The sequence below is a fragment of the Ochlerotatus camptorhynchus genome, unplaced genomic scaffold (assembly GCF_037179485.1).
Source record: "Ochlerotatus camptorhynchus isolate MF236.1 unplaced genomic scaffold, CSIRO-AGI_Acam_v1.1 ptg000167l, whole genome shotgun sequence".
Classification (NCBI taxonomy): domain Eukaryota; kingdom Metazoa; phylum Arthropoda; class Insecta; order Diptera; family Culicidae; genus Ochlerotatus; species Ochlerotatus camptorhynchus.
Genome location: NW_027040657.1, coordinates 1,250,656 through 1,263,228, shown reverse-complemented (window position 1 = coordinate 1,263,228; position 12,573 = coordinate 1,250,656). Strand labels below are relative to the sequence as shown.

The window sequence follows — 12,573 nt, the reverse complement described above, 5'->3', positions numbered from 1 at the left end:
GCACAGACTGTTCGTTACCGCAGTAGGTACCGGGAACAACCCCCGAGTGAAAGCGAGAAAAAAATATTAGATTCAATTATTTCCGATATTGCATTTAAGTGCACCGATCCGTGGTGAATTTAATGAACTCTCAACGACGCGCTGGAAACGACGTCGACGACGACGGCCTCGACTTTTCCCGTTGTTGTTGGTTATCCGGTGGGCTCCGGGTAAAAGTAGTAAACATAATCAGGGATTCTTGTCCCCTGCTCTGCTATCCGACGTTTCCTCCCCCACTCGCTCATCTCGTTAGAGCGCATCGAATGGGATGTTATCGAAATAATGATATAGAAAAATCAACCATCCCATCCATCCACCCATAGATTTCCGCTCTTTCGTTCTATTCTACCTTGAGGGGTTTGAGAGAAATCAAATCAAATCCTAGCACCATTCGTTCAGCAGTGGAAACAGCAGTTTATTCGAGGGGATCGACACACTTGAGCAACATTGGTGAGATTCCCAGATTTATGCTTATTGGATTGTTGTTTTTTCGGAATTCAAGATTCAACGGTAAGGGAGGAAATTACACAAAAATGTCTGGATTAAGACTTTTTTTTTCTGGCTACAGCCAATTGCAGAGCAACTTTCTTTCTGTATCAGCAATCAAGTCACCTGCCTAGAAAACCGATCGTTGTCAATGGTTACCAAATGACTGTGAGTTGTGACGAACTGAGAGGATAGGAAACAATTTACTGCCGCTCAGGTTCAAACACTAATGGCATCACCAGTGACTGGGAGGGGGGTCGGGTGGGGGAATGAAAGTAATTTGAATAATTTCTTTCTTTGTGTCGAAGCACCGGTTTCTATGGCGAAAAATCTACCTCCTGGAGCGGGACGACGGAATCAAGGTACCGGTCCAAGAGGGATGCCTAATTGAATCGAAGGAAATTAAATTTCAAGGAAGGTTTCCGTTTCTATCTTGCCAGTGAGACAGAGAATAGAGGGTCTTTAGGAGGTAATTAAGCAATGACGCTCTGTAATCCCTTCCCGTTGACATGGTTTTCAACGGTGAGATTGATGGTAATGGTGCTGAATTGTTATCCGCATGGGGTGGGAGTGGCGGCTGTTTGGAGGATTTATCGTTGATTTGATTGATGGGTTTGAAATCGATTTGGAACGCCGGATAATTGGTCCGCTTGTTATGCCAAGCATATAAGTGAGATTCCGGGAGATTACGGATTAGATTGCTGTTTATATGGATATCTTGGAGCAAGGATATGGACGCTTCCATTTTAATCTAAATCCCAATTTTGCTCGAGATTTGATGAACATTTCTATGCTAGCACTAGCTCACAGCCAAATAGATATTTATCTGCTAGGATAAATGACGACTTCAGCAATACCTTTGCCTACTTCCAAAAAACATTTTTGTTGCAAAATGGACATTTGCAATCTTAAATAACCATTAAATATACAGACAAAGGGTACAGTTTAGTAAGGATTTTGAACGTTGATTCCAGTGTTGCCAAATTTGCGATTTTTGCATGTTAAAACTGAAAATGCAAATATCTCAAAATGCCCCCATTTTTTTTATAAATCTGATAACGCCAAAATGTTTAGCGGAGTTTTTTTTACGTAACAACCACCTATCGACAAAAAACAACACATTCCATTTAGGAGATATTGAATATTAAAGATAACATGTTTTTTGGATGTATACTCCGAAATACTTCGATATAGAAAGATGGTCTCTCGTGAAAGCCGTTAAAAACGACGAAACTTCCAATCAAACCGATAGCAAAAATGTGATATGTTCTCCAGTGTTTATTCTGTTCAATTGGTTCTACATCAACAGACTGGGTTTAGTCCTAATGATGGATTAAGCAATACTAGGTAATACAATATAGTCAAGAAGTAACAAGCTGCATAAGCCGTGAAGTCCAACTTAATTCCTAATTCTTAAAAATATATCACGGAATCTCTGACGCAGCGTCTCGCGTGCCAAGTGAAAATCAAATAAGGAAGCACCACGATTGAAAACCCTTTGTAGCCCATTGATAGCACTATACGAACTATAGTTTGTATGAAGAAAATGTATCTGCGTATTGGTTGTAGAATAGAAGGACAATCGATTCTACCCTGTAGAATGTCTGCCAAAAACAGGGCCCTTGTCGTATCTCTACGACTCCACAAAGGATCCAGGTGAATTAACTGGCACCGACTTTCGTAGCTTGGAAGACGATAAGGATCCCTCCAAGGCAATCGTCGAAGGGCAAACCAGATGAATCGTCGTTGAATAGTCTCTACTCTTTGTACACTATTTTGGTAATTGAGGTTACATACAGGGCAGCAGTATTCTAACACCGACCGGACGAGGGAGCAGTAAAGCGACTTCAAACAGTAGATGTCCGTGAAACTTTTAGCTATCCTGAAAATGAAGCCGAGCGTTCTGGATGCCTTGTCGATCACGTACGAGATATGCTGGCTGTATGTGAGTTGACAATCTAAGATGACTCCCAGATCCTTAATGTGATTCACACGATGTACTGAAGTACGCCTTCTAGGATATAACTGAATGTAATTGGATGTATCTTCCGTGAGGACGTGATTACTGAACATTTTGTTTTTTGCGGTTCAGCTGGCACCAATTAGCAAAAGCGTTGAGTTTAAGTTGGAGAAGGTGGCAGTCAGCGATGGCTCGGATTCGAAGATAGATTTTCATGTCGTCTGCGAACGACAGTCGTGAACCGTCGAGGACGAAATGGACGTCGTTGAAATACACAAGAAATATCAACGGGCCGAGGTGACTACCTTGCGGAATACCCGAAGTGGCCGGGAACGAAGCAGATCGACAGTCGTCGATTGCAACTTCCAGCTGACGATCAGATAGATAAGATGCGAACCATCGTAGGAGACTGCCGTTTATACCGAGCCTATCCAGTGTGGCGATCGCTATAGGATGGTTCAACTTGTCGAAGGCGGCTGATAGGTCAGTGTAGATGACATCTGTTTGCATATGGTCTGTCATACTCTCCGTAATGTACGAGGTGAGACACAGAAGGTTGGAAGTTGTTTACCGCCTTGCCATGAAACCATGTTGTCGATGTTTTTTTTGCATCCCTTCTACATCTTAGCTGATTTCCAGCAGGAAGGAAACACTCCACTGGAGAGGGACATTTCTAACAGAAGGCAGAGAAGAGTGTTGCCAACTTTGTGATTTTTGCAGCTTAAAACATTCAATGAAAATTTCTCAAATGCCCCCACATTTTTCGAATTTCAACGACGCCCAAATGAACAGCAGACTATTTTACATATGACTCACTTATTGCCAGAAAACGAAAGTTGTCGTTTGGAATGTATTGAATGTTTAAGACTACAAGTTTTAAAACAAAAAAATGATCATTTATTGATGGGCACCATGCATACACATGGTGTATGTCCACGATGAAATTGCCACACTATGAAATTGCTCTAACTTTTTAACCGTTGGGTAGAATTTAATGAAAATTTGGGTGGATTTAGTTCATAGTGCATTATTTACATCCTGCAAGTTTTAAAGTCCTGTGATCAAAACTCGCGGAAATGGAGTCGAAAGAACAGCTCGTGCGTGATAAAATCTTGCGCATTCATCACGATAACAAGGATCTCTCGCATCGTTCCATCGCTAAAACGTTGGGAATCGCGAATTCCACGGTTTCGCGAGTGATTAAGCGGTTCGAGGAACGGTTGACCACCGATCGGAAGCCCAGAAGTAAAGGAAAAAGTATTCCGTGCAACACCAAAAATCACAACCGCGTAGTTGGGGCCTTCAACCGAAATCCGAACGCCTCCGTTAGGGATGTGGCTAAGAAGCTGCACATAAGCCGAAGTTTTGTCCAGAAGGCCAAAACTAAGGCTGGGCTTCGAACGTTCAAGGTATAAAAGGCCCCTAATCGCGACGAGAAGCAGAACAAGTCCGCCAAAACCCGTGCCAGGAAGTTGTACCTCAACATGCTGACGAAAGTTGAATGCTGCATCATGGACGACGAAACATATGTGAAGGCCGACTTCAAACAGATCCCCGGCAACCTGTTTTTCACGGCCAAGGATAAGTTCAGCGTTCCGGAGCATGTCCGCACTCAGAAGATGTCCAAATTTGCGAAGAAATTCCTGGTTTGGCAAGCCATCTGCACGTGCGGGAAGCGGAGTGCACCTTTCGTGATCCAGGATACGTTTATTTCTTTCTTCGATTTGTCTTCGGCTTACGTGATGAATTTTGGCTAGGCTTTGAAATAACTTTATAATTTGAACCCGTTACTGAAAACGAAGCCATTTTCATAAAAACCGTTCCGTCGGTTATAGGAGTTGCTGAATGTATCCCGCGAATTGCAGGAATGGATCGTGCCAAACTTAATCTGGTTTCTAAAGCCTTCTTTTCTTCACTATAGTGCTCTGATGTTATAAATTGGACATTCAGGTTACAATTTGAAAGTATCCATTAGAGTGATGCAAATTTTGAAATTTTCGCTCCACAATACTTAAACGATTCCAAATCGGATCCTGACTAACCTCTCAAAATTTGAACCCATTTGGTGAGAGACTGAGATGGCACAAACCATTTGAAGTTTGTATGGGAATTACTATGGTAAAACCAAGATTTTTGTTCATGTCTATCTAATAATTCACCATATCGGTCTGCTTCAAAAACTTTCAACTGTACTTTTAGGAAATTTTCCCAGCTACAACTTTGCTGAAGACCACTTTTTCATTAAATGCAAGGATCGAGTTATCAATGGTTCAATGCGCTAATGTCTTATGATCATGCTCAATCAACTGCTCAGCTTTGGTGTTTCTGGGGCGTTGAATAGGACACAAAAATCATGGCTACTATGTCACGCTACAAAATACAGTGTTGCCTACAGAGCAGCTGCTTGATCATGTCATAAGTTTACCAATATCTTAAATAATTAATAACTTTTTCCTGTCTCGTTTTACATAGAAACGATCTTGAGTAAAGTTGTAGCTGAGAAAATTTTCTATGAGAATGGCTATCGAACTGTTTCGCAGCTCAATATGGAAAAAGACTAGAAGGCAATGAACAAAAAGTTGTGATTTCCCATAGTAATTTACATGTAAACTTCAAATGGCTTGTGCGAAGTCTGTTTCTAACCAAATGAGTTGTAACTTTGGGAGGCTAATCAGGACCCGATTTGAAGCCATTTAAGCACTGTGGAGCGAAAAAGTCAAATCTTGCATCAGTCTAGTATCCATTCGTGCAACTCTTTTGACGTTTGCATAGTTGTGCGGCTCTTGTCGCCAACCTTTTCAAGGTACCACCTTATCCGTCGCTTGGGCCTTTACCGTGTGCAAAATAGTGCTACTCAGCTGGAATCCCGAAGTCTTCTTCATGGAAGAGCAAGTTTATCAAATTGAATCGGTTTTTACACTGTGAACCAGGACCGTCAGAAAAGTATATAAGTTTTAATTTTTAAATTTGTCGAACCCCTTAACGGAATCCCTTTACGAAGAGCTTTGAGTGTGTTGGTTTATTTCCTTTAAATTCCGTTATAATTGCTTATCTTTTGACAGATACGCGTATTTCGTCTACGACTTGCAGACTTCATCAGTGCCAAATGGTGTTGAGTACTTGGCACTGATGAAGTCTGCAATTAGAAGACGTGTATCTGCCAAAAGATAAGCAATTATAACGGAATTAAAAGGAAATAAACCAACACACTCAAAGCTCTTCATATAATTTTTGTTAATTTTGGTAGCCGAGATTTCAGAAACTCTACAAACTGCCTCTGGAAAGCGTAGAAGATAGCTGTGCTATGCTCAAGGACATCGGAGATCATGATACAGTTTAAAGGAACAACCTTTTCTTGTTCCAAAAAATAGGCGACTAATGGGTAGACGGTTGCCTGCAGGTTATTATAGCGAACCCCTTGTACGCTGTCCTGGAACACAAACGAATAATTTTCGGAAAAGTCAGCCACAACAAGAGCTTTTCCTTCGTGCAAGTTGTCCCGAGTCAACTTATAGAACTCTGCTTGCCTTGTTGCTATGTAGTCGTGTTTTCGAACATCTGGCACTGCTTCTATAAATGTTTCAAAAAAAGTTTCAGCATCACTAACCTTCGTTTCTAAGCTTGCAACATCGTTTATGAAAAATGTAACAAATCCCAGTTGTAAATAAGTTATATATTGATTGCTGGGAAAACATCTTGTATTAAACCCGGTGTATTGTTGTTTGTGAAGTATTCAACCTTTCTGATAGGCACTTGTCATCTTGAAGTTATAATTTGGTGTTGCATGACTCAATTACCTGTTTATAACACATTTATAACTAATTGTATTTGGTGTAAACTTGCTAGCCTAATATACAACATGTTTTTCATATGTCAGTTTTAGGACCATGAGCAAACATGAATACATGTTGAATGTTACGTATTTATAACATGTTATAACAGCTATATTTTAGTTCTATTCATGTAGACCTACATTTTCACAGCTGAGATTGTCATATATAAGTTATGTAAACCAGTTTATGACAAGCTGAGTTGCTTGCTAATTGGAACCGATCTTGCTGCGTCCATTGCTTGTACGTAATTTCCTCGATGAAGTTGTCATCGAAATATGACCAAATCAAGCTCCTAATCGAATCTAAATCACCACAAGGTGTGTTGGAACAACTATTCGAATATCGCGCCTCAGTAGGTGGATCACAAAGGTTCTGCTTCAGCACGTCTCTGTACGAATTGAACGCTATTAAACCTCCTACTTCCACTTCAATTTGGAAAAACTTAGCACCCAAAAATGTAAGCTTAAAATTTTGGTGAATCACGCAGACGCGAACTGTATGTGTTTCAGCAGCCCTTATTACCTTTTCTGGGATTGGGGGAACGCCTTTCCCCTCAACGCATTTTTTCATGTTCCGCACTAATCGCTCGGAGCACTCAAACTCGTCAGTGGATTATCAATCACAAATGGTCAGTTTCATTTTTTTCTCTTTAGATCAATACAACTTACTTTGATTTTTGCGCAAACTCCACGATTTTTGTAGTACTGAAAAAATCAGAATGTTATCGGTTGCTTTCTCACAAATTCGAATCTTTTCTGTTAGCAGCCTTATCATCTCATCTCCAGCTGCTGCATATTGTCTGCTTCCGCAATTTGTTTCTTGAGAAATGCATTCTTTGCTGAGAACTGCATCAAATGAAGTTTTTAAAGATTTGTAGCTTTGGAATACTTCTCTACGGGATACTTCTTCGAACGTTTCACCTTGGTTTTGGTAATTGGTGACTAAACAACGATTCCAGCGTAGTGTTAAGAGTTGAAAACGATGATTCGATGATTGCGGTAGTTTCTACATCATCGTTGACATTTTGAATCTCTGTTGCAAATTTACTCGGTCACTTGAGATGGAATGACCCATATATAGATTGTTGATCCTGAAATGATTCAGAAGATCTGTAAAATACACACAGTTCGAAAAAGTAGCGTAAATTTCTGTTCAATATGATGCACATAAAAGGAGCGTTTCATCTCATCTAAATTTACATTATAAATCTTGTAAAGTTCTGAGACATTTCATGAAATGTTGCAAATATTGTATGCAAAAGCCCATATTTGTAAACAACATTGCTTACAAATTGCTCGTTTGCGTGAAATGAAATTCAAGTTTACGTGAATGAATGTTTACATCACATTTATAATTCAGATTGTTTTTTTGCTGTGCAGAATGACCCATACATACTGCATACCCTTGTAGCGCGCTTGTCGCAAATAGATTTTTGAAATCTCTATACGACTTATTTCCGCCAAAAACAGGTTGCTGCAAGATAAAAGTGTGCTACTCGGGTATGTGGCAACCCTGAATGTATGGGTTATTTTGATGCTTCCAATTTTCGTTAAATTTCTTAGATGTTTAACTATTTATAAATATTTAAAAAAAAATGCTGGAATAATTCCTCGTCGAATGGCATTGCATGATATTTATAAAAAATCGGTTCTTTGGGGTAAAAAATCCATAAATGTGCTTGAAATTTAAGTATACCACTTCGATGTTTTTTTAAAATATTTGTCCATTTTTTAGGCTTTCGAAATCGTTTTCAGTCAAAATTTCACAAAAATATTGTTTAAGCAAAAAGTTCAAAAAAAATCTAAAAGTTGTTATTGAAGGATATTTTTGCTACTCTTCAAGTGTCCAACTTGAAATTTTCACAGAAGGTAGCATTTGTTATAATCTATTTAATTAAAAATATTTTAAAAATATTGAAGGGACAACTTTTTTTAATTTCAGTTGTAAATACTTTCGTCGAGCAAGTCTTTTGTCGGATTAGCTGGGGAATATTGCAAATTGTACATCCAAGATCTGCTTTTATCTCACGATCCTCTCTCTCTACTTTATCTCATTGCAGCGCCCTCATGAATATGAACAATAACAACAACAACAGCACCGCCAACAACAACAACCTCAATCCCGCCGGAAACAATAACTGCAACAGCAACGGCAGCACCAACAATAACAATCATACCACGCTGAACAACAACAACCCCAATGTGATAAACCAGAACAACCCGAACATCATCAGTAGCCATAGCAGTAGTAGTAGTAGCGTTAACGTCCTCGGCAGTACGGGTAGCCCTGGCGGCGGGCTTCAGCTGATACCGTCGCCCCTAAAGTCCTCGCCCGGCTACGGTGTCGTCATTGGCGGCTGCGAGGAGGACGATGAAACCGTCCGGGACCAACCCGATCCGGACTATATCAAGATGTTCGTCGGGCAGGTGCCACGCTCGATGGACGAACAGCAACTGAAGGATATGTTCGAGGAGTTTGGCCGGGTGCATCAGATCAACGTGCTGCGCGACAAGACGTCCGGTCTGAGTAAAGGTAAGTGTGCTGAATGGCAGTTTTTAATTGATTTCGCCTCCCACCAATCCCAGCTTTTTTTTCGGAATAAGGGATGGAAAAATCACTTTCGATTACAGTACCACAAATGGCTGGTGATCTCGGTCCGTTTCGGGAAAAAATCAATCGACATGGCACCAACGGCAACACGCTTTCAGTAGATTTAATTGACCAGAAAGAGCGAGGTCGCTCATGTCGTCCATCGTCGTCGTCGTTTGAGATCTCGAGGTCACATCGAGGCAGACGTGGAGGAGAAAAAAAAATACCGTTTTCCCTATTCATGACTGTGTGCTTTGTGTTGATGTTTTCGGGTGATGTGGGACCATTCTTTTTCACTTTGCGCTCTTCAAAACACTACACTGCACACGAAAGCGAGCGAGAGTGGTGCACTCAAGTTGTCGTTGGAACGTCGATGCCCGAAGCATGTTCTATGACGACGCCCGACGACGGACTGCGACGACGATGATGATGGCGGCGATGGCTTTAGTCAATTCCCGTCAGGTCGATCAATGTGGCGTCGACGGCAGTCCATCAATTTCGAAGCAAACGTCTTACAACCGTAAATTGTAGCTCTGCGAGGGTTGAATCCTTGTTTATCAACGTCAGAAGATTGTCCTGTTTAGTATTTAGTTGTTTTCCGTACAAAATGAATGGATTGGGGCAACGAATTTCTAGTTGAAATGGGTTGTCGCGTTTCATGATCAAAATTAACCACCCTTCGCCGATTGACTACACACGCTCGAGAGAACAGCCGCTGCTCTTATCCCACTTCGAGAAGAAAAAGCGACACATCCGATCTAAAGCTGGAAATAAAAATCAAATAAAAGTGACAGTTCACTGTTTTTGCAGCACCGTTGCTGCCGCCAGAGGTGAAGCATGCACTTGAAGCCAAGCGCTCTCGTTGTTTGAGCTAGGAACTGCTACAGCCTCAGCTTGGGGCAAAATGGGCAGGTACTTGTTTTGTCGTAAAATCGTTAAATATCATTGTATATTGTATATCACCTTATTTCATGACAATCGGATAATCTTTTTGAAAAAACTGTTGCTCAGAAGCAAAAAATCGAACATCGCTGAATTTTTGATATTGTAAAAAAAAGTCTAAATTTTCAATAAAAAAAATGGACCGGGGACCAATGGCTTTACTTCCCTGATCAGAGATTGTATGCCTAAGAAAAATTCCCTTATTTTGGTGTTTGCAAACGTCAAGGTGGTCCTCAAATTAAAGGATTTAAAAAATAGCTTTTAATCTGCTATAACTTTGCCGAAAAATGTATACCATAATTTCTTCAAACAAAAACCGTAGATTTTTTAATTTTATTTATAATTAGAACCCCCTAGAGTTCATTGTCATAAAAATGAGGACCTAACTATAAAGAACAACTTTGTAGAAAATACTTTTAGTCTAAAGTTTCAATTTCAGTCTCAAATCATATCCTTCCACCTAAATATGCATTCTGGACCACTGTGCAATGCTACGACGCCAGGAAGGCAGCTTCCACACTAGACTGATGCAAAATTTGACTTTTTCGCTCCACAGTGCTTAAATGGTTTCAAATCGGGTCCTGATTAGCCTCCCAAAGTTACAACTCATTTGGTTAGAAACAGACTTCGCACAAGCCATTTGAAGTTTACATGTAAATTACTATGGGAAATCTCAACTTTGTGTTCATTGCCTTCTAGTCTTTTTCCATATTGAGCTACGAATCAGTTCGATAGCCATTCTTATAAACAATTTTCTCAGCTACAACTTTGCTGAATATCGTTTCTATGTAAAACGAGACAGGACAAAGTTATTAATTATTTAAGAGGTTGGTAAACTTATGACATGATCAAGCAGCTGCTCTGTAGGCAACACTGTATTTTGCAGTGTGACATAGTAACCATAATTTTTGTGTCCTATTCATGAGTTGGTAGGTGGTGGGGTCCAGGTGTGGAAGCTTCCTCCCTGGCGTCGGTTGTATTGGTACTCAGTACGGAAAACAGGATCGACGGAAAACAAATCAAGGAAAAACAAGCTCAAAAAAAAAATCAAGGAGCTTCGATTGAGTTCGTGGAACTGAGTTCAAGTTCAAGAGTGGAGATGGGGATGTACAAGAACCTTCGTAGGAGTTCAGAAAATTAAAAAAAAATAAATAATCTCTCTCTTCATGGATTTCCAATAATATATCAAAAATTTCATATGGATATTTTTCTAAACTTTGGGTTGACCAAGTATTATTCTAAAGATCTGCTACTGTTCCGGTTTTCAAATGTTGTTTTTCAGATATTCTTCCTAGATGACAGGTTGATCATGAAGTCTTTAAAAGATCTCCAGCTGTTAGAAGATTTCAAAACAGCTCTCTGGATATATTTCATGGCTTCAGGTTTTTTTCCTCCTAACACCACTGCGACCAGTAATTTGATCTATTGTAGTATATCCCGTGTCCTTAGTTTAGTGCATGTCGTATTACTCCATCACTATTGAGAAACGATGAAGTATTCGTTCGATGAAGTTGTCATTCTTCCATTTATCGCAAGCAATCGATTCTAATTGAAAGGTCCCGCTATGTATACCCTTCGGAGTGTTGGAATACCCTCCAAAGGCGTGTATCAAAATTGAATTACTTAGCAACAGAATTACCCTAGTCTTAAGCACTTCAAACTAGAGAACAACAAATAGAAGATTAAGAACCACATAGATGAAGACTAACTAACTAATTTTTTCTTTGTTTCAAGATCATCCTCGATCTAGGAAACCCACTATCAACAAGACATAAAAAGTAACAAGGACTAAGATGTGTTTTTTCATTACTGAAAAATCCTGTTCCTCTAGTTTGAAGTAGTTGGGACTAGGAATCAGTGGTAGATCTACATCCCGTAATGATTTCAAATGACGACCCTTAGATATTTTCTCAAAAAGGAACATCTTTAAGGAAGTATTTAAAAGATTTCAAGTTTATCGAAGATTTCAGTAAAATCCTGTGGATATTCAGATCGATCAAATATTGTTCTGAAATAGAAAAGGTTTTGGTTGCATTATTCATAATCTACATTTTCAAGTGGGGGCGACCCTGGCGTAATGGTTTGAATCCATACCTCTCACGCTAAACTCACGAGTTCAAATCTCACCCACAGACAAGTCACGAATGACCCAAGAGCGTTAAAGTGATTTTTTTTTTGTTTTTAATTTATTTGATAAGGCTCAACCGAATTACCTTTACAGAGCCGAAGATTCTTAGTCACTATACAATACATCTTAAAACTATAGTCAAAAGGTACAACACAATAAATACTTTATCTTCCGCTATCCAAAAAGCCTCCTCCATCAGAACTGGAGCCGCTTCCAGTGGTTTCATTGTATGGCAGTTACGCCATCGTGGGGCAAAGCGCTTCCATTGCAGCAATGGACCTAAAACGTGGTCAACACTCATACACACAAATTGGTTGCTTTCCAAAGTCGACGACGCATCGACTGAAAGAACTGCTGAGGAAGAACAATGAGGAGGACCACACAATGGTTGCTGCCGAAAAAACAGACGATCGCGTGGTACACATCGAGAGTGGCCTGCTTTTGTCGACAGCCGAGTGAACACTGAAAAGTGATTATAATAATAAAAAAAGCATTTTCAAGTAAGAGCTTAAAATATGAAATTAAAATCTTTTATAGCAGATATCTTCAAATTTCTGCTTAAAATTGAAAAAAAACTTTCGGAAGTCTTCTTCAGA

At 39.8% G+C, this 12,573-nt stretch overlaps 1 protein-coding gene across 3 annotated transcripts in view; it reads left to right on the top strand.

Annotated features, from left to right (window-relative positions):
- Positions 1 to 12,573, top strand: part of bru1 (bruno 1) — a 756,396-nt gene that overhangs the window by 292,727 nt on the left and 451,096 nt on the right. For all 3 annotated transcript variants that reach the window (XM_065222372.1, XM_065222373.1, XM_065222374.1), the window contains exon 2: positions 8,378 to 8,850. In XM_065222372.1, coding sequence (XP_065078444.1) covers positions 8,378 to 8,850 — 473 coding nt within the window. The remainder of the gene's footprint in view (positions 1 to 8,377; positions 8,851 to 12,573) is intronic.